The following is a 20,240-nucleotide window of genomic DNA, read 5'->3' as shown; positions in this document are numbered from 1 at the left end:
GATGTTTTCATGTTAGCTTTAGATTGTCTTTGGTATCTTACCAGCAGGTTGCCAATTTTCAGAACTATGGAAAGTGTATTCCACAAGGAAGGTTCAAATTAGACTTGTAAATGATTTATAAATCTACTGGGCTGTAGAAGTTTCCCCTTTTACAAAAGATAATGCCACTTCCTCTATGTTCTCCAAGTTCTTCACCCTACTTAGGGTGATCAACTTCTGCTGAAAACATCTGCCAGGAGAAACCCTTTCCTCTTACCACCCATGGATTCTCAAGGGACAGGAAAGCAGAATGTATTAAATCTTTATCACAGGATGATTTCTAGCAGTGGGTCCTCTTGATTTATTTTAGGCCTTGAGTATGGCAAACTGTTAATTCCTTTCAAGTTAGGCTTAAACAGGTAGATGCTTCTTCCCTAGGGCTAAGGATACATTGTATAAAAGATCATAAGGGACTACAGCTTCTGAAGTATCTTTATTATCATCTCTCTTATACTAAGCATCTGATAACTTTAGGAATTAAACTAGTTTCTTCCCCCTTAGTAAGCCCTCCAAGAAATAAAAAGGACTAACATCAGGACAAGTACGTAAGAATACACTGATAAATACTGTCATATAGCAAAGCATCTACTTTAAAAAAAACCACTCCCCCATAAACTCTGCAATGTAGTTATTTTACATAAGCAAGAAATAATTTTGAGAGTCCCATTCTCAGGTCGATGTTAAGTTGCGTCATAAATGTCATACTCACCTTAGTGATTTTAAGGAATTTTGAGGGGTCTAGTACCCGACTATTCTTGGCCCCCTGTACAGTGTTCCATCCACCTTCATCCACTCTCTGGACACCTGCAGGGAGAACAGGGTGAGTCAGTTTCCCACAAACTCAAGTCAGTTTGACAATGAAAGAGTGAGCAGTATTTTCAACTCAGCAGCTCCAATCAAAATCAAGGAAAAAGACAAAAGAAACTGTTAAAGCACTGCTGACAGTCTTTTTAATGCCTACAACATGAACATATCGGATAGAAATACTGTAGAACATGCCCCACCGAGAGGAAATTAACGGATAACATGAATAGAGATTTGGTGATAGACAAAGGAGGGCCAGATCTAATGTTCATAGTTAGCTAACACTTCAGATGGAAATTATTTATTAGAAGGTTTATTTCACTTGATGGTGTTAAATGACACAGTATACTTGGATCACCACCCCCGCCCTCCAACCTGCTTCTCCAACCTATCAACTGTTCAGGCAGAAAACCCTGACTCCTGTTTCTCTCACACTTGGCACCCAATCTGTCTGTAAATCTTGTCGGTTCAACATACTCAGCATCTAGCTCTTCTTATTACTACCAACACTACCACTTTGGTTTTCGCCAGCAACATTTCCTCGATTAGTATCAAACCGTCTTCACCAGCTTCACTGCTTTCACCCTCAACTGTTTGCATCATAGCGGCCAGCAAGAGCCAAATAAAGTACAAGTCAGGTCCTGTCACTTCTCTGCTTAAAACACTTCTGTTACCTCTCTTCATCTCACTCAGATAAAATCCCAAATTACTCATAAATGGCCTCCAAACTCTGATTAATCTGGACTCCTGCCTCTCAGGCCCCATCCTCCACTACTCTCTCCCTCTGCTCAAGCCACACTGGCCTCCTTGCTGATCCCTGAAAACGCTATTTCAAGGGCCTTTTACTTACAATTCCCTTTGCCTACAAACCTTTCCCCAGATGTGCCCACGGTTTCATTCCCTCATACTTGCTTCTGGTCTCTGCTCAAACACTAACTTAGCAGGCTCCCAAACCACCCTATTTAGAATTACACCTCAGGTGACTGAGCGGCTCAGTTGGTTAAGCATCCGTGGCTGAGGTCATGATCTCATGGTTCGTTGAGTTTGGGCCCCATGTCCGGCTCTGTGCTGAGGGTGCACAGCCTGCTGTGGACCCTCTGTATCCCTCTCTCTCTGCCCCTCCCCCATTCACATGCTGTCAAAAATAAACATTTAAAAAAATAAATAAATAAAATTGCACCTTTACCCACCAAGCCTGGCATCACCCGCTTTCTCCCTCTCTGCTTTATCTTTTTCTCTAGAAAAAGTGATCGGACAAAATTACATATTTTATTTGAGTATTTATTTTCTGTCTCTCGGGTATGATGTAAGCTGCACGAAGGAAGGGACTTTACTTTGTCTCTCCTGTTAAGCAATGGGCACTTATACGTGTTGAAAGAAAGACCACCCAATTGTCTACCTAAAAGCTTTTCTGATCCTCACATACTTGTCTCTGTGCTATCTGATGTTACTGAGCATGAACAAACTTGTTTCTTGTTTGTTTCTTATACCCTAGTGCTCCTTCCTCTGCAGTTGTTCTTTATCTGTCAATTTCCCAAGAGTCCTCTTCTTCCTTTGGTCCTCTGTAGACATCTTCCATGGACTGGGTTCTCTATCTAGTTCAATAATAAATAAGAGTCATTACGTGAAAGGCACTGTGCTATGTACTAGGGTGAGGAAGGTGAGGAAGCATGGTGTCCCATGGAACTTAAAAGTACACTTTCTTTCCTGGAGGATTCATCTCTCGTATGTTCAGTATGAGCCCTACGGTGTGTGCACCAGTTGCTAAGCTGAACCCTTGACACACAACACGTCTTGCCACCCTCACACAAATCCTAGCAACCACTATTAGATCCGTTTTACACATTAAGTAAGGGACTTGTGCAAGGTCATGCGGCTAGGATGTAGGGGAGCTGAAATGCAAACCCAGACAGCTGGCTCCAGAGTCTAGTAGGCTCTCGACCACAATACTACTACATCATCCAGCAACTTCCGGCTCACTGAACAGCAGACTGGACAGATAAGCATTCTTACTCGGATACCCTCCTGCCATCTCAAAATAAACACTGATCATTTCCCTTCTGAAAAAGGTTTCCTCTTCCATGTTCTTAAACTCAGTCAATGGATTTTCTACCTTCTCGGGTGTAAAATGTCTTCCATTTCACCTTTCATATTTTTTTCCTATTTCTTCCTTTTAATAATTATTATTACCAGGATTTCAGCAGGAGCGACATTTCTGAGTTCAGTGTTCCCCTTTGACTCATCGTGTTAAAAGCAATAGACTTCTTTTATTTACGTACATCTAGCATGACATTACCCCTTTCTTCAAAACCTTACAATGGGACTTTAAGGTCAAAGACATCAGTTCTTAATCTGGCTCCATTCTTCCAAACATTTCCCACTGATTCCGAACACTTAAATTTTGCTTCAGTCAGGTTTGTTTATGCCTCTTCACAATATATGTTTATTTTACTTTCATGACTAAGATTATTCCTTTCCTTCCCACATATTTACCATCCACCAGGACCCAGTTCAAAGATGCCTTCCTCAAATAAAAATCTCTTCCAGCTTCCTATCTTTCTTCTCCTCCTCTGAATGTTAACAATATTCATTGAGAATACATTTCATACTTGATAATATCTCCTACTTGCTTGACAAATGTGCCTGTTATTAGTTTGCCTTCCTGGATAAACCGTAAGCTTTCAGAGAAAAGAAACTACATTTTCTACTTTTTCTTATAGCCCTCACCAATACTGAGCACAGAGAAGATGCTCAAGAAAGTCCTGTTGATTACTGAAGTTAAAGTAGTCCAAGAAACCATGCTTTGTCCTGCCTTCTTGGAGAAACTGCTTCACTTACCAATTACCACTCTATTGTTCAGTTTATTCTTTCTGATGTCACTTCAAACCTGAATATAGAATTCTTAAACATCTGTCCCTCAGTCTCCCAAGTTTCCCTAACATCCCAGTGGACTCCACCCCTTACCTGTTCGTCTCTTCTCTTTGGTCATGAGCTGCTGGACCTTCCTTTGCTCTTCTTGTTCTTCTATTTTAGCCTCTTTGTGAATCTGTTCGATAGTCTTAGGCCCTTGATCTGCTCTTCGAGATACCCAGTTGCACTATAAAAGGAGAAAATAACATTATCAACCAGAAAACAAAACATGAACGTAACAATTTTTTATACTTCTCACTGCTGGAAAAGTGTAAAATACATTTAAAAATCTGTACTACAACCATTTTTCATCTGTTTTACAGATGGCACTGCGTGCAGTCTGAGATTAGATATAAAGAATTAAGTTTGTCTCAATAAACCTTAACTACTGTATACTGAGTATTCCAAAAGCCAATGAATAAAAAGCTAGAGGGAAAGACTGGCCCAAATGTATTTTTTTAAAAATATTTTTAGATGTTTATTTATTTTTGAGAGAGAGAGAGAGAGAGAGAGAGAGAGAGAGGCTGATTGATTCAGAGTGTGAGCAGAGGAGGGACAGAGAGAGGAAGACACAGAATCTGAAGTAGGATCCAAGCTCTGAGCTGTCAAGCACAGAGCCTGATGCGGGGCTCAAACTCACAGACCGGGAGATCATGACCTGAGCCAAAGTCGGATGCTTAACCGATTGAGCCACCCAGGCACCCTCCAAATATATATTTTTTTTAATTTTTTTAACGTTTATTTATTTTTGAGACAGAGAGAGACAGAACATGAATGGGGGGAGAGTCAGAGAGAGAGGGAGTCACAGAATCAGAAGCAGGCTCCAGGCTCTGAGCTGTCAGCACAGAGCCCGACGCGGGGCTCGAACTCACACACCGCGAGATCACGACCTGAGCCGAAGTCGGACGCTCAATCGACTGAGCCACCCAGGCGCCCCACCCCCAAATGTATTTTTTAAAAATCATCTTGTGGGGCGCCTGGTTGGCTCATTTGGTTAAAGTGTCTGACTTTTATTTTGGCTCAGGTCATAATCTCAGTTTCATGAATTCAAGCCCCATGTCAGGCTCTGTGCTGGCAGCACAAAGCCTGCTTGGGATTCTCATTCTCTCTCTCCCTCTCTTTCTCCCTCCCTCCCTGTCTCACTCTGCCCCTCCCTGACTTGTGCTGTCTCTATCTCAAAATAAATTAATTAACTACAAAAAAATCATCTTGTATATTTGTAAAGAGGAACCAGAAGAGGAATCAAGAAAGCTCAGGACTCTCTGGCCTTGACTTAATCTGAATTATTGGTACTTAGTTCGTATCACATTCCATGGGGGTTCTAAATCAAAGACGACCAGCATTTTTCATCGTTCTGATATCCTACAAAAGTGCCATCTCTCTGGCCTTTGGTCCTATTTAGGACACGTTGCTCCATACAATCACACTTCTCCCTTTCCTTCCCACCATAATCCCGACAACTGATAGAAGTACAAGTAGTAGAAGGCATGGGTGGAGAAGTCTTTTATATTTATTTACGTTTGTTTACATGTGCTAGAAGGGAGGATGGCAAATAGGCACAAAATTCTGATCGGCTCGTAGTGGCTTCAGTAATAAGAAGGACCGTGAGGTCACATTTAACCTTAGCAAGATAAAGAACCATCATCAATGCTATCTGGTCTGAGTACAGGGCAGGGAACGGACAGGACCTGCATTCACATTCTCTAGTTTAGGGTCAGCTGCAGTATATTCCCTGCAGGAGTTAAAATAAGAAAGAGACAGAAGAGGTGGTAGTGGTAAACACTGCACCTGTTATGAGAAATGAGAAGCGGCAGGAGCACAAGGGGATACACAGGAAAAACAACAGAGAACAAACAGCAACATCTCCTATGAGCCGGGCACTTGACACGATCACCTCACTGAATCTGTACCACACATGTGCAACGGAGGCAACATCCCCATTTTAGAGAACAGAAATGTAAGGCTCAGGGAAATGAAATGGAATCATGTTGAAGATGAGGACTCCTGAATATTTAGTAGCCTAAGACTAAATTTAATTGACCAGTTTGAATTCAGAGTAGCGGATTTAAAAACAGCAATGTGGTTTGATATTAGCTTAGAGGGAAGAAATGTAACAGGCAGGTATATATGCTTCGTGTCCTTTCACACAGCCATGTCAGGGAAGTGTGTCAGCTCAGGTTCTGGGAGCCTCTCCTGCAGCATTAAGTTTTTACCTATGTAAATACTAGGACACACTCTCCAACCCAATTCCTTAAAAGAGACTGGAGTAGCTCGCTTATATTTTCTTACTTACCAGCCTTAGGTCTATCACATCCTGAAGCATGAATCGAATCCTAGATGAGGTTTTTCTTTCTTTCACAATTTTCTCCATCTGATTAAAATACTGGTCCATACGTGGCTGCAAGGGGTAAAACCATTTAGTATTCCTGAGTGAGGAATTCAAGTGTAATTTTACCATACAGAATTTTTAAATGGCCTAAGGACACAACTTATAGACAAAAGGTAATGTGGTACAAATTTTAATTAAGCATCCAAAATAAAGGTTACACATTCTGAGCAGCTGGCTGTAGTCCTGTGATGGATTACAGGTAAACAGAATATAAATCGAAGCATTATACTGCAGGCAGCCCCTGAATCTTCTTTAAAAGAGAGAGGTGGCTGTAGCCTTTGCCCATTTCCAACCTTCTCTGCTGAGAAAGATAAGGACAAGGGCCATACATTAGGGATGACAGAACTTTAAGCTGGACGAACTGGATTATTTATCATCTCTGAGCCACCAGACCTACCTCAGACTTCTTACCTCTGAACTTTATGTGAGTGAGAAATAAACCTCAATCTTGCATAAACCACTGATATTTGGGATTTCCTGTCACAAACAAACATAATCCCAGCTGCTTCAGAGGTTACAAAACATTTCTGACATTATTTATAGCAAACATTTCTAATTTTCCTACCCCTTATGTGGAAGGCACCATGTTATGTTTGAACCATAATATATATATATATTTTTAACGTTTATTTATTTTTGAGACAGAGAGAGGCAGAGCATGAACGGGGAAGGGGCTGAGAGAGAGGGAGACACAGAATCGGAAGCAGGTTCTAGGCTCCAAGCCGTCAGCCCAGAGCCCGACGCGGGGCTCGAACTCACGGACCGCGAGATCGTGACCTGAGTTGAAGTCGGACGCTTAACCGACTGAGCCACCCAGGCGCCCCTTGAACCATAATATTTTTAACGGTTTCTTTTATTATGGTTAGATAGCTTTGTTGCTAATTAGAGCATAAATGTAAGAAAACTACTAGTTCTGGGGCGCCTGGGTGGCTCAGTCAGTTAAGTGTCCAACCTTGGCTCAGGTCATGATCTCATGGTTCCTGAGTTTGAGCCACGCGTCAGGCTCACTGCTGTCAGCGCAGAGCCTGTTTCAGATCTTCTGTCCCCCTCTCTCTGTTCATCTCCTCCACTGGTTCTCTCTCTCTCTCTCAAAATAAACAAACTGAGAAAGAAAGAAAGAAAGAAAGAAAGAAAGAAAGAAAGAAAGAAAGAGAAAGAAAGAAAGGAAAAGAAAGAAAGAAAGAAAGAAAGAAAGAAAGAAAGAAAGAAAGGAAAAGAAAGAAAGAAAGAAAGAAAGAAAGAAAGAAAGAAAGAAAGAGAAAGCAAGCAAGCAGGAAGGAAAGAAAGAGAGAGAAAGGAAGGAAGGAAGAAAGAAAACTACTGGCTCGTCACCTCAGTAGCACCCTCCATCCCAGCCCAGCCCACAGCAGCTATTCTCCTCTTATTTCTGCCCACAATTTGTTATACAGAAAAATGGCCTGTGAAGTGGTCATGCAGAAAATGGACAAGGGACAAATAATCTGAACAATTCCCAAACTGGCCTTCATCTAATCTGGGACCCTCTTCACTTCTGCCTGTGACGGAAAAGTGGTAAGGAGCTCGAGGGCCACACACTGACAGTGCGAAGGGCAAAAGGAGAAAAAGCAGCAGTCCAGACCACTGGGGCAAGATGGAACACTTTTGTTGACAGTCCCAACCGAGGCCCCACTGGATGCTTCGGAGACTGTGGGCTTTTACCTTCGCTTTCTCAAAGTCCAGGTCTTTGCCTATGGTGGTGAGCAGGCGGCAGAGGCACTCTAGGGACTCCTCGTCGTGGTTCTTCAGCAGCTTCACCACACAGTCATGCATGATAGCTTCAGTCAGCATCTTGAGTTTAAAGAGCTCTCCAATAAACTTGATGTTACCAATGGATCTGCGCCGGGCTTTGTCCTTAGCTTCTTCTAGTTCGTCATGAAGCCTCGTCCTCTCCTCTGGCTGTTGTGTAAGGAATGACAATAGAAGCTTGGATGACAACTGTACGGCACAAGAGAGGACAGGAACACACACACTCTGACTCATGGTCTTATCCTTTGTGGGGTCAGGGATACCCTGTGAGAATCTGAAAGCAACTTTAGACTTGTTCTATTCCTCAGAAAACTAAACTACCCCCCAAAATTTGCATCCATTTCAGGAGATTTCTGGAACTCAGTGACCTCTCTGGGATCCAGGCTCTGAATTCCTGTCTGGGAAGGTTTAGCTGCTCAACCATGCAGCACGAAAAAGAATAAAGCATTCACCTGAACTTCAATACTGTATCTCCACATGAAAAAAAGGCCATAAGGCATCTACTGACATAGCAGGGAAATGTAGCCGGTTTCATGAAAATTCTGTTTGGTAACACTCAGAAGCATAAGCACACTGCTTTCCTGTGAAAATACTCACAGCACTGGCAGCCTCGAGTTCTTTCTGCTTCTTTTCAAAGACATCATCATCTGCTTTATCTTTTTCAAACTCTTTCTGGCAACGGTTCAGGAGCAGCTTCCGGAAATTCACTGTGTTACCAGGTTTGTCTGCCATGGGTACTTTCAGCTGCATCCATACAGGAAAATGCAAAAACATCAAGATTACTTAAGACATTCAATAATTTTCTCAAAATATCTATTTTATAGAAAATAATGCTGACTGAACTACAGGAAAGCTTCTAAAAGAGGTACACGATTTAGCTTCAGGCAGTTTGTGTTAATGGTAACATGTCTTAAATTTTATACAGAAAAGATATACATTCCTCTCATATAAGTGTACTGTACCTTTTATGGCTGGTTTGCCTCTAGTTGACTTTGATATCCATGTAATATTGTAACAACTATGACTCCACCCTTACCTAGACCTTTGTAACTCTACAGGGTTATTACTTTTGTTTTTCTATTACCACGGTAGTTAAGTTTAAAGGTTTAAAGGGACAAACAGAAATGACATAAAGCAGGGGACAATTTCACGGCTATAGGAAGACTGTTGTGGGTAGGGTCCTTATTCTAGAAAAAAAGCAGAAGAGGGGGACCATTTTCAGGATTTTTGAGATACCTCGTCTTCAGGGGAAAGTCCTAACTGTGATGCTGGTACTTACCTGTACTATCAATACACTATGTTTACTGATTACTTTTTAGGTGCCAAAAGAAAATACTAGTTTTCCAAAGGTTCAATCTAAAAAATGGCCACCTTAGAAACATTCTTTGACACACAGGAAGACCCAGACTGGACAGGGTAGAACCCTGGAGGCAGGATGTGTACAAGGTTTCCATTCAAGTCTCATAACTGCTTTCTAGTAACAGCAATAGCTGGTATCTTAAAGGTTATTTGTAACCAAACGCAGAGCCGTTCTTAGAAGAAAGTGGATTGGTGCAATGACTGACTAAAATATACCATTTTATAGGTGAAATGCCCCAGAGTGTCATTCTGAACAGCTACTGTGTAACATGGCAAAATGATTTTTCTGGAATCACAAAGTGGGTCCCAAAATTCTGAAATGCATGGTCTTTGCCCTAAGTTTAATGGGAGAACCTGGTAAAAAACAGAACGTCCTGTATTTATACTCACAAACAAGTTACTGTTACCAACCACAATGGACTTGGGAGAGCTGCTGATTCAGGCTGAATGGCTAGAGAAACTCCTTGAGAACTGAGTACTATCATGCTATACTGGGTCTGTGCTAGAACTGACGGACACTCTCCGAGAGATTCCCTATGACACATAAAAGACCATTTAACAGACCAGTCTTCTTTTTAGGATTTTATTTTAAGGTAATCTCTACACCCGACGTAGGGCTCAAACTCACAAGCCCAAGATCAAGAGTCGCACACTCTACTGACTGAGTCAGCCAGGCACCCCAACAAGTCCGGTTCTAACCAACCAAGAGAGCAAGTGTTTCATTACACCTTCCCTGCCCCCTGCCAGCAGGAAATATTAACTCAGGAAGAGGGTAAGATCACCAAAAAAAAAATTTTTTTTTGACACACATAAAAAAAAAAAAAAAAAAAAAAAAAAAGTTAAGATGTCCTTAACTCCAAATTCAGGCCATAAAAATGCAAATGACTACAGATCATTTCAGGCAGGCCTACTCAACAATTGCATGTGAAGGCAGGCATTTAATCAGCCTTCAAGAAAAGAAATGCTGGGGTGCCGGGGTGCCTGGGTGCCTCAAGCTGGTTAAGTGTCTGACTTTAGCTCAGGTCATGATTTCACGGACAGCTCAGAGCCTGGAGCCTGCTTTGGGTTCTGTGTCTCCCGCTCTCTCTGCCCTTCCCCCGCTCTGTCTCTGTTTCTGTCTCTCTCTCTCTCTCAAAAATAAAATAAACTTAAAAAAAAAAAGACTAAGTTTAAAAACAAAAAAGAAAGAAAAGAAAAATGCTACATGAAAACAAAGGTTTTCCAAAGCAAAAACCAAAAGTGGACTCTATTTAGAATATACAACAATGCACTACGAAAGAGAACCAAAAAGCACATCCACAAGCAAGGTAGTATATAATAGAACAACATGATATCAGGTTCCAGAACAAACTAAAACTTTAAAAAATCAGCAGAAGAAAAAACCGGCAGGTATTTCCAACTTGCTGTTTTGTTGAAACACAGAAAACCAGCCAGATCTATCCAGCTTCTTGGGATGTTTACCAGCATCATCTATATTAATACTACAGGCATAACTGGTAAGACAAATATCACCTGGGCCACAATCTATCAGCTCTAAAGAGATATTTCTTATATTACAGATTGTACCATGCAGAAAATGAAGAGAATGTGGACAACAGTATGAAACTCTAAGCCACTGGCTCACGGTGAGAGGGACCAGAATGAAAATGAATCAAAAAGATTAAATAAATAAAACTTGTGACAGTTTGGTTTACAGGAAACAAGTAGAAATGGCAAAAGGCAAGGGAGAGTTTCCCTATACAAAAAGTGTTTACAAAGCTAAACCTTTTAGACCTTTTCCATAAGGAAGGCTATTCAAAGTTTTGGGTTAAAGAACAAAAGAGAGGGGAGCCTGGGTGGCTCAGTCAGTTAGGTGTCCGGCTCTTGATTTCGGCTCAGGTCATGATCTTACGGTTTGTGGGTTCTAGCCCTGTGTCTGATGGTGCGGAGCCTGCTTGGGATTCTCTCTTCCTCGCTCTCTCTCTGCCCCTCCCCTGTCCAGCCCCCCCCCCCCCCCCAACTTTAAAAAAAGGATCAGAAGATACATATACTTAAACAAAAGCAATTCTTTTCTTAAAAATGTTTATTTGGGGGGGGGGGGTGGGGTGGGCAGGGGAGAGAGAGGGAGAGAGAGGATCCCAAGCAAACCACGTGCTGACAAGCCTGACCCCACAAACTGTAAGATCATGACCTGAGCCGAAATCAAGAGCCAGACACCTAACTGACTGAGCCACTCCCAAAGGCAATTCTTTCAACCCAAGTTTCAGTTTCATCCTCCAGAACAAGGGAAACACAATACCTGTGTCTAACCCAGAGGACAGCTTTGAACATCTAATGAAGTGGGTTTAGTGGAAGCACTATGTAAGTCACAGAGGATGGGATATTTGAAACACTGAACATTAAGCTTCAATCCCTTCCACTGCAAAGGAGGCATTCCAATGACTGCAGATTGAGGGACATTATAAAATAGCTGTTGAAACAGGTACTTTGGAGACCGTCTTAACTCCAGCTCTGCCGGGTGACTTTGGCTAAGTTATTACTTAGCTTTACCAAACATCTATTTCTTTCTAAATGGGGATAACATTTTACTGGAAATTACATGAGGGCAGTTTAAGTAATGCAAATGATAGTGGCTGGCACATCATCAAGAGTCTAATAAACTAATATAGCTATATTTATACACTTGGAGCTGCATTTCACATGTTCATGATTAAAAATTCAGGGTAATCTAAATTATAGTAATGCAGATATCAAAGAAAGTATATAAACAAAGTTAGCTCACCAAGTAATTAGGGAGAAAACCACAAACAGCAAGAGAAATGACCATCTGCTATCCGCAAATGATGACAATGAGAGATTTCACATGTATAGGTCCTAAAAAGCATGATTATGCCGAAGTGTTTTAGATACTGTCAAATGAAGATACTGACACCAAACAATCAGTGGAATGAATGGCCACAGATCGACAAGTACATTTATCTTCAAGTGGATGAATGCCTAGCTATACTACCCTCTGAAGACTTGTTTGGGAACATGCTTTTAATGTCCTCAGGGATGGTTATTAACAGGGTGGAAAAATGGAAATAGGCTGAGAACATGTTCTCTGAGAATGGCTGGTGATGCATGGTAACTTTTTTTGTTCTTGAGATGATAAATTCAACAGGGTGATGACATTATTAAGTCAGCCTTGTTGTCTGCTGGACACTGACTGGTCAGAAGACCCAATGAAATTGTTTAGTTAGAATAGACAGGAAGAGTGAATGTCTCGGTCTGCTGGGGCTGCTATAATACCATAGAATGGGGGCTTAAACATTTATTTCTCACAGTTCTGGAGTTTGGAAGACTAAGACTAACGTGCCAGTAGATTTAGTTCTTAGCGAACACCCTTTTCCTGGTTTACAGACAGCTGCTTTCTCATACATCCTCAAGTGGTGGAGACAGGAACCTCTAGTATCTCTTCCTCTCCCTATAAAGGCACTAATCTCACCATGGAGGCTCCACCCTTATGACCTCATCTACACCTGATTACCTTCCAAAGGCCCCACCTACTAGTACCATCAGACAGGGTGAGGACTTGAACATATGATCTAGGGGTGTGGGACACGAACAAACAGTCTTTAACAATAGACAAGGCAGACGTCTGCAAGTGTGATTATGGATAATAGCAAAAATCAAAGGTGATGTACAACAGTGAGAAAAAGATCTCTTTAGATAACTATCATTTTCATTAAGCAGGAGTCCATGATCAAAACTAAGATAATGTATTTTAAATGAGTTGCTTGAGGAAGTTGCTCAGGGAGTAAGGGAGTCAAAGGGAATATTTCAGTAAGGCTGTTTGGTAAGCTAGAACACTGGAGAGCACCTAAGCTTTTCATGTTTACACAATAGTAAACTGCGTGTCATCTCATATTGGGAGGAGACCTGTCCACGTACCGGTCACCCAGCAATCTTGGTTACGAATGTTGCCAGCATCAGGTAGCCATTTTCGTCAAGCAACAGGACCTGTACTGCTGCTGAAAGATTTGCTAGTGTTGAGGGGAGATACTTCTTATCCCTGAAAGGATCAAACTCCTTGAGAGTCAGCAATGGCTGCCAGCTGTGTGTTAATTACAGTAGTCAAATGGAAGACGAGAAAATGAAAGGACCAGTCCCAGCAATGCTTACCATGGCCTAGGGGTCATTTTGCTCTAAAAGCATGTCCTGGTTTGAGGTAAAATACTTGAAATGACTAATGTAGTGGCACCGCTATGTTAGCTCTAAAACGTGAAGGGAACAGTAACCAACCAATTGTCCCAACTCTCACTCATGAGTCCACGGTGACATAGTATCCTCCATCAGTAGTTATCTCCTGACCTTAGTAAATCACCTATTGAAACTGAACGAAATACATACTCCAAAAATACTACAAACAAATCTATCAAACTGTGTCGCTGGTTAGATACATCTGAAGAGGTATATAGCGGTGAGAGATGCCCAAAAGATTCAAAAGAGTTCTGAAAGGGTAAGTCATTTCTCCTCAACGTTTCTTTAAAGCATTTTTCATCTGTTATCAGGTGAGCTGCACGTCCCTCCTCCTCCAGTTGACTCTAGCCACTTGCTGTTGCCCACGGCTGACTTCTCATGTCTGTACTTCCAGGCATTATTTCTGATGAGATTTAAGTGTGTCTCCTTTATTCTCTTAGTGACTCTTCCTATACTCAATCCTGCCATTCTTTGCATGTCTTGCTTTAAAGCACTTGGGCAGTGGCAACATGAAACTTCTGCCAATGGCATAACAGGACACGGAATGCTCAAAAATCTGCCCTCAGTGCCTACCTTTATAGCTGAGGTATACATGCCTGCCGGAGCAAAGATAAAAAGTAAAAAAAGAAACAATACAGACGTTGGGCATATAATAAATTCAAGTTGTTATTCTTTCATTCATGCATTTACCCACTTATTCCCAACACATGTCTGAGAGTCTATGATGTGGCCAGGAACCATTCTAGACACTGGGAATTTAGCAGTGAAAAAACAAAAAAAAAACAGCAACAAAAAACCCAGAAAAAGTACCTCTCCTTAGGAGTTTACATGCTAATGGGGTTTTTGAGATGTGGATTTGATTTGAATTATGATTAAAAGAAAAACACAGGCATTTAAAATTACCAACAATCCAACTAAAATTTTTATTTAACTCCAGATTTAGATAGAGGATGTTTTCTCTTATCGACTCTTCTCCATTTGCCATTCTGAACGGTCCTCCTCCTAAAAGAAGTACTGAATTCTAGTTAAATGCTGTGTAGTTTGTAAAGGGCGTTCTGTGGGTCTCTCAGTCATTCCTGGTTGAACTAGTGAAAGCAGCGGCAAACTGCACAGGCACCGTTTCCCATCTCTTATGATGCCCTTAAGCCTGATGTGCCAGAGGTTTCACTTAATACAGCTGTGAGGAGCAGGCAGCTGTGTACATGTATAACTGTGTCTGTGGAAATAATAAAGGTGGCATTTACAGAGTAACTTGGGAAAATCAAAACTATTACATCAATTTCCTCTGTCAATCGAAATAATTTCTTGCTTAAAAGCCTATCCTTTAGGGCATCATGGAAAACTGACACAACAGAACTGCCTTCTCTAGCCCTCACCTACGTAAGTACTACAAAGTAACATTTTACATGGAGGTGTGTGATCCACGTAAATGACATGGAGGCCGGAAAAAAGGTTTAAAAACTGCTCAAAACTGAGAACAAGTATTCTCTTAAATCTTAAAATCTCAAAAATCCGGGCCAGGTTTCCCAACCTTGGCCCTCATGACATTGAGGGTAGGATAATTCTTTGTTGTGAGGGCTGTCTTGTGCACTGTAAGATGGTTAGGCACGCTGAGCCTTTGCCTACTAAGATGCCAGCAGCCATAACCAAAAATGTCTCTAGGTATTGTCCAATGTCCCCTGAAGAACAAAACCACCCCTGGTTGAGGACCACTGATCTAGTCCATTGTTTAAGATTCTACCATTTAATACTCGAAACCTTTAGAAGAATAAAAGCCCTACTTAGGCAATTTCCTAACTTTCAGAGGAATTAGTGAAGAAGGATGACAGAATGGTTGTGAAGATCAAATGAGTCAGACATAACAGGTTAGCATATTCCGCAAAAAAAATACTGCTATTATTCCCACTACTCCACACTCTTACTACTCATGGCTATACTGTATGACTGGGTAGATAACCATAACCAGATTCTATTATTTGGAATGACCAACACTGATGATCCAGGACAAGTGCCATAGGTCTACACGTTTCTTACAATCATGAATCAGGCAAAAGACTTTGCAATTTAACCTGTCTTGATAATACACACTGACAGTGATACTCGAGGTACTTAAATAACTCAATGAGTACAGTGGACAGAAAGAGAGCACCTCCCCTAGATGAAAGTTTAATTTTTTATTCACTGTCTTCAATTTCTCTTATTCCATTGGGAGGTGTCATTTCTCAAACTAATGATTATCATGAAAACAAATAACAAACCCAAAATAGTGCCCGTGGTCAAGAAAGTCTGGAAAATATTCCATGGAGTAGATCCTTCTTCTTTGATTTCACAAGAAACATCAGAATAGTAAATGGAAAGACATTTGCTTAAATTGGCCTTAGTGAGACATATTAACATTTTGATTTTGGACAACATTGGCCCAAAGACATGCCATCTTAAAAAAATAATTGGCTAAGGGGTGCCTGGGTGGCTCAGTCAGTTGAGCATCTGACTTCGGCTCAGGTAATGATATTGCAGTCTGTGAGTTTGAGCCCCGTGTCAGGCTGTGTGCTGACAGCACAGAGCCTGGAGCCTGCTTCGGATTCTGTGGCTCCCTCTCTCTCTGCCCCTCCCCAGTTCATGCTCTGTCTCTCTCTGTCAAAAATAAATAAACATTAAAAAAAATAATTGGCTAAACTCCATTTCATTCCTTACAGCATATAAAATAATATGGTGCACATTTAAGTATTTATCACCCAACTTTGTTAAATCTTAGTATTTTTCCATATTTGCTTTAGATCTTTTATTTATTTATTTTTTTAACCAAAGCCTTTTATTTTTCAGACAGAGAGAGACAGAGCATGAGCTAGGGAGGAGCAGAAGACAGAGGGAGACACAGAATCCGAAGCAGGCTCCAGGCCCTGAGCTGTCAGCACAGAGCCCGACGTGGGGCTCAAACACACGAACTGCGCGAGATCATGACCTAAGCCGAAGTTGGACGCCCAACCGGCTGAGCCACCCCGGCGCCCCTAGATCTTTCACTTTTTAAGAAACATTGGAGTAAAGCTCTAGGGCACATAGAATTTTATTATTTTGCTCTATCGCTTCTTTTTATTTTGTGTTTAACGATTTAAGTTTTAGCTCAATGAATTATGACAAAACAAACTCACATGCACACCACCAGGCATAGCACCAGGTCAAGAAAAAGAACACTGACAGTCTCCAAGAGCCCTATTTGAAGTTTTCTTCCAAAACAGTACTACCTCCCAGCCCCCATTATCCTGTAGTTTATAATAACTACTTTTCCTTGTTTTACTGCCTAAACATGCATCCCCACACATCAGAGTTTATTTTTATTACATTTTTGAATTTTAAATAAACAAATCACACACACAATATGTATTTCTTTAGGGACTGGCTTCTCTTGCTAAAGTTTATTCTTGTGAGACCAATCCATGTGTATTTAGTCACAGTTTCATGTTCACTGTGCTACTATGAACACTGTTTCAAACTTTTTATCCATTATGAAAAACGCTACCCACATTTTTGCATATGTTGCCTAGTATATAAGAAATGTACATTTATTGTTTATCAGTTGGATACATACTTAAGAATGGAAATGTTTGTTAAAGCAGAAAAATAACTTCAGCTTTTATAGCTGAGCCCTTCTTACCCCTTACATTCCCACCAGCAGTGCTTGAGTTCCTGGTGACTCACGTATTTGCCAACTCTAGAAAGATTAGCAATCTGGAGTTAATGTGTAGTTTTAGATCTAGTTGGATAATGTCATTATGTTTGTTGGTATCATCTGAATGGCTTTTGGTGAATTGTAGATTTCAGTCTATTGTCCATTTAAAAAAGTTATTCTCTTAATAATTTCTATTAGCTTGGGGAAAAATCTAATATAGACCCTTTACTGGATTTTTGTAATTATCTTTTCCTAATAAGTGATCTATATTTTTATTCCCTTAATGATATCTTTTGAAGGAAACATGTTAATTTTAATGTAGTCCAATTTACCAGTCTTTTCTTTTGTACACAGTGACATTTGTGTCCGAAGAAACCTACAAATTATTCTTTTTAATATCTACCCCCCACCCTGGTTAATTTTTATCTTTTGTTGTAAGTAGCTTTACAATAACCAGTCTAAATGTTTTCCTTCCTTCTTACCTTTTATTTATTTTTAAATTCATGCTTGAGGTTTAGAGTAAATCACTTCAATCTGTGGCTTTAATATCTCAGCACTTGTAAAAAATTTCTCAGCCATTTTCTTCAACTATTGCTTTTTTCCCCACTCTATCCTCTCTCCCCTTGGGACTCGAAGTAATGCAAAGTTTGAGCTTCTTGAATTTTCTCCATTGTTTACCTTCCCTTCTGTATTTTTCTCTTTTTTTGTATTTCTGTGCTTTATTCTGGATTCTACAGACTCATCTTCTACTTCATAATTCTTTTCTTCAGCTGTATCTGATCTAGGGCTATTAAACCAATCCATTAAGTTCTGAATTTTATTATAATATATATTCAGTTCTGGCATCTCTATTTAGTTCTTTGAAACTTTCTCATTCTCTGTTGAAAATTTCAACCTGTCTTTATCACCTTGAACACAATAAGTATAGTTATGTAACATCTGTGCCTGATAAAGCCAGTATCTGGAGGCCCTGTGGGACGTTTGTTTGTTGCTGGTTCTCATTCATGGTGCCTTTTTCCCTTGTGAGATTTATTATTTCTAACTATGTGTTGGATACCTTATTTGAAAAACTGTTCATAGAAATAACTGAAGACTAAGAAGATAGTTTCTAAAAAGGATTCATGCTTGCTTCTTCCAGGTACCTAGCAGGCACTAACACTCTGAAATCACTATAATCGAAATTCCAGGACTGAGATCATTTGATGTTGAGCTACATACAGTACTTGTGAGACCAGGTCAATTTCTGATTCAACTGTTTCAAGCATGCAGTCCTTTGGAATCCCAACCTAAAATACAGGATTTACTGGAGCCTCTTCAGCCACTCTTCTGGTGAGTGCTGGTCCCAAATTCTGTTCTCCTAGCCCAACAAGTCTATGAAAAACAAGTTTTTCAAGATGTTTAGTTGCCTCTTCTAGGGGACATTTTACTAAATGTTTCCATTTTCTTTGGATTTCTACCTTTTCTAAGACTTTAGCCTTAGTAATTCTTTTATTTTAATGTTCCATTATTTTGAGAGAGAAAGCGCACGTGCACACACACATGAGCAGGGGAAGGGGAAGGGAAAGAGGGAGAGAGAATCCCAAGCCCAGAGCCTGATGTGGGGCTCAATCCTACAAACCATGAGACCATGACCTGAACTAAAATTGAGTTGGGACACTCAACCGACTGAGCCACACAGGCGCCCCAGTCTTAGTAATTCTTTATGTCATTTAACTCTCTGATGCCTTCAAGATTTTTAAATATTTTGTTAACAAACTTTTCTAATTGTTGTCACCCATGGAACGTTGGTCTGGATCACCTAACTTATCAAAACTAGAAGCCCTAATACTTACTTCTGAATACTTTTCCTTAATCTTACTTCCTTTTCTCTCTTACCTTGAATTTGATGTTTGGTATGTCCATTTGGTATAGTTTTATTATATATGTATTTCATATGAACAAGTCTCATTTTGCATATTATAAAAAATTACTGAATGTCATACTGTTATTCAATACTATTTTTGAGGTTGACACATGCTAATACATTTAGTATTAGTTCATTAATTTTAACTGCTATGTATATATATTACTATTCAAATTCACTGACCAAATAAATTGTGGTGTACTATAATATACTGTCTTGTTTAGGCGTATTTCAGTTATTTCCTATTATTCATTGTTAAAATCAATAAAAAAAAATTATTCAAAAAGATGGCTTGTGTACATTTGGTAATTTCTCTGGGGTATATACCAAGAAGTAAATTCTTGAGGAATAGAATATGCACATCTTCAACATTACTGTGTAAATACTCACCAAAGTGAAAGTGACTGTATTTAACTCTCAACACTTTTAAATTATTTCATTTTTTAAAATTGTAACAAGTGTGACTTGTACAGAATTGTGGCTTACTTGTCATTTCCCAAATCATGAATAACACTGAATATCTTTTGTTAAGTTCATCAGCCAATGGATTTTCATTTCTATAAAATGCCCATTTTTTTTTAAACAGGGCTATTTTATTTCTTATGTTTTTTCTCCTTAATTCTATATAATAACATTTTATCAGTTACGTGTATTTCAAATAGATCTCCCATGCTGTGGCTTTATCTTTCTATTTTACGTATGGTATCATTTGCTGCACACCAATGACTGCAAATTTTAACAGTCAAATCCGATACTATTTTCCTATTACTCACTTTGAATCCTAATCTTGCTAGAGGAATTTTTCCCTACTCAAAACTTGATGAAGATAGTCTCCTCAATTTCCTCCTAAAATATTAGTCTAATTTATTATTTAGACTTTCATTATTCATCTGATATTTAAATTTTCTATGTAGTAGGAACCAATGAGTCCATTCTCATTGCCCCTTTTTATTTCAGGCCCTCAGTATCTCAAAAGTATATCAGCTATGATATTGAAGTCAGGACAGTGGTTTACCTTTAAGAAAGAGGGAAGGATACAGTTTTATTTATTGACCAGGGTGGTAGGTACGTATGCTCACTTTGTTGAAATAACACTGAGCTGTACACTAATAATTTGTATGCTCTTTCTACAGGCGTGTTGTAATGGTGTGCTAAAGCTAGCTTGTGGTGGTTTGTAAGAGTCA

The 20,240-nt window shown here is 40.0% G+C and overlaps 1 protein-coding gene across 39 annotated transcripts in view; it reads right to left on the bottom strand.

The window, feature by feature from the left end:
- Window positions 1-20,240, bottom strand: part of EIF4G3 (eukaryotic translation initiation factor 4 gamma 3) — a 314,444-nt gene that overhangs the window by 40,661 nt on the left and 253,543 nt on the right. For 29 of the 39 annotated variants that reach the window (XM_053898871.1, XM_053898863.1, XM_053898875.1 and 26 more), the window contains 5 exons: window positions 8,504-8,650; window positions 7,820-8,095; window positions 6,047-6,151; window positions 3,808-3,940; window positions 749-843 (listed from right to left, as the gene is read on the bottom strand). In XM_053898871.1, coding sequence (XP_053754846.1) covers window positions 749-843; window positions 3,808-3,940; window positions 6,047-6,151; window positions 7,820-8,095; window positions 8,504-8,650 — 756 coding nt within the window. Of the gene's footprint in view, window positions 1-748; window positions 844-3,807; window positions 3,941-6,046; window positions 6,152-7,819; window positions 8,096-8,503; window positions 8,651-20,240 lie in introns of those variants that run through there. The other 10 variants (XM_053898880.1, XM_053898857.1, XM_053898870.1 and 7 more) reach the window with 2 other exon arrangements.

Source organism: Panthera pardus, unplaced genomic scaffold (assembly GCF_024362965.1).
Source record: "Panthera pardus isolate Hobbes unplaced genomic scaffold, ASM2436296v1 HiC_scaffold_11, whole genome shotgun sequence".
Lineage (NCBI taxonomy): Eukaryota > Metazoa > Chordata > Mammalia > Carnivora > Felidae > Panthera > Panthera pardus.
Note: the sequence above shows the minus strand (reverse complement) of the source record. Positions and strands in the feature narration are given on the sequence as shown.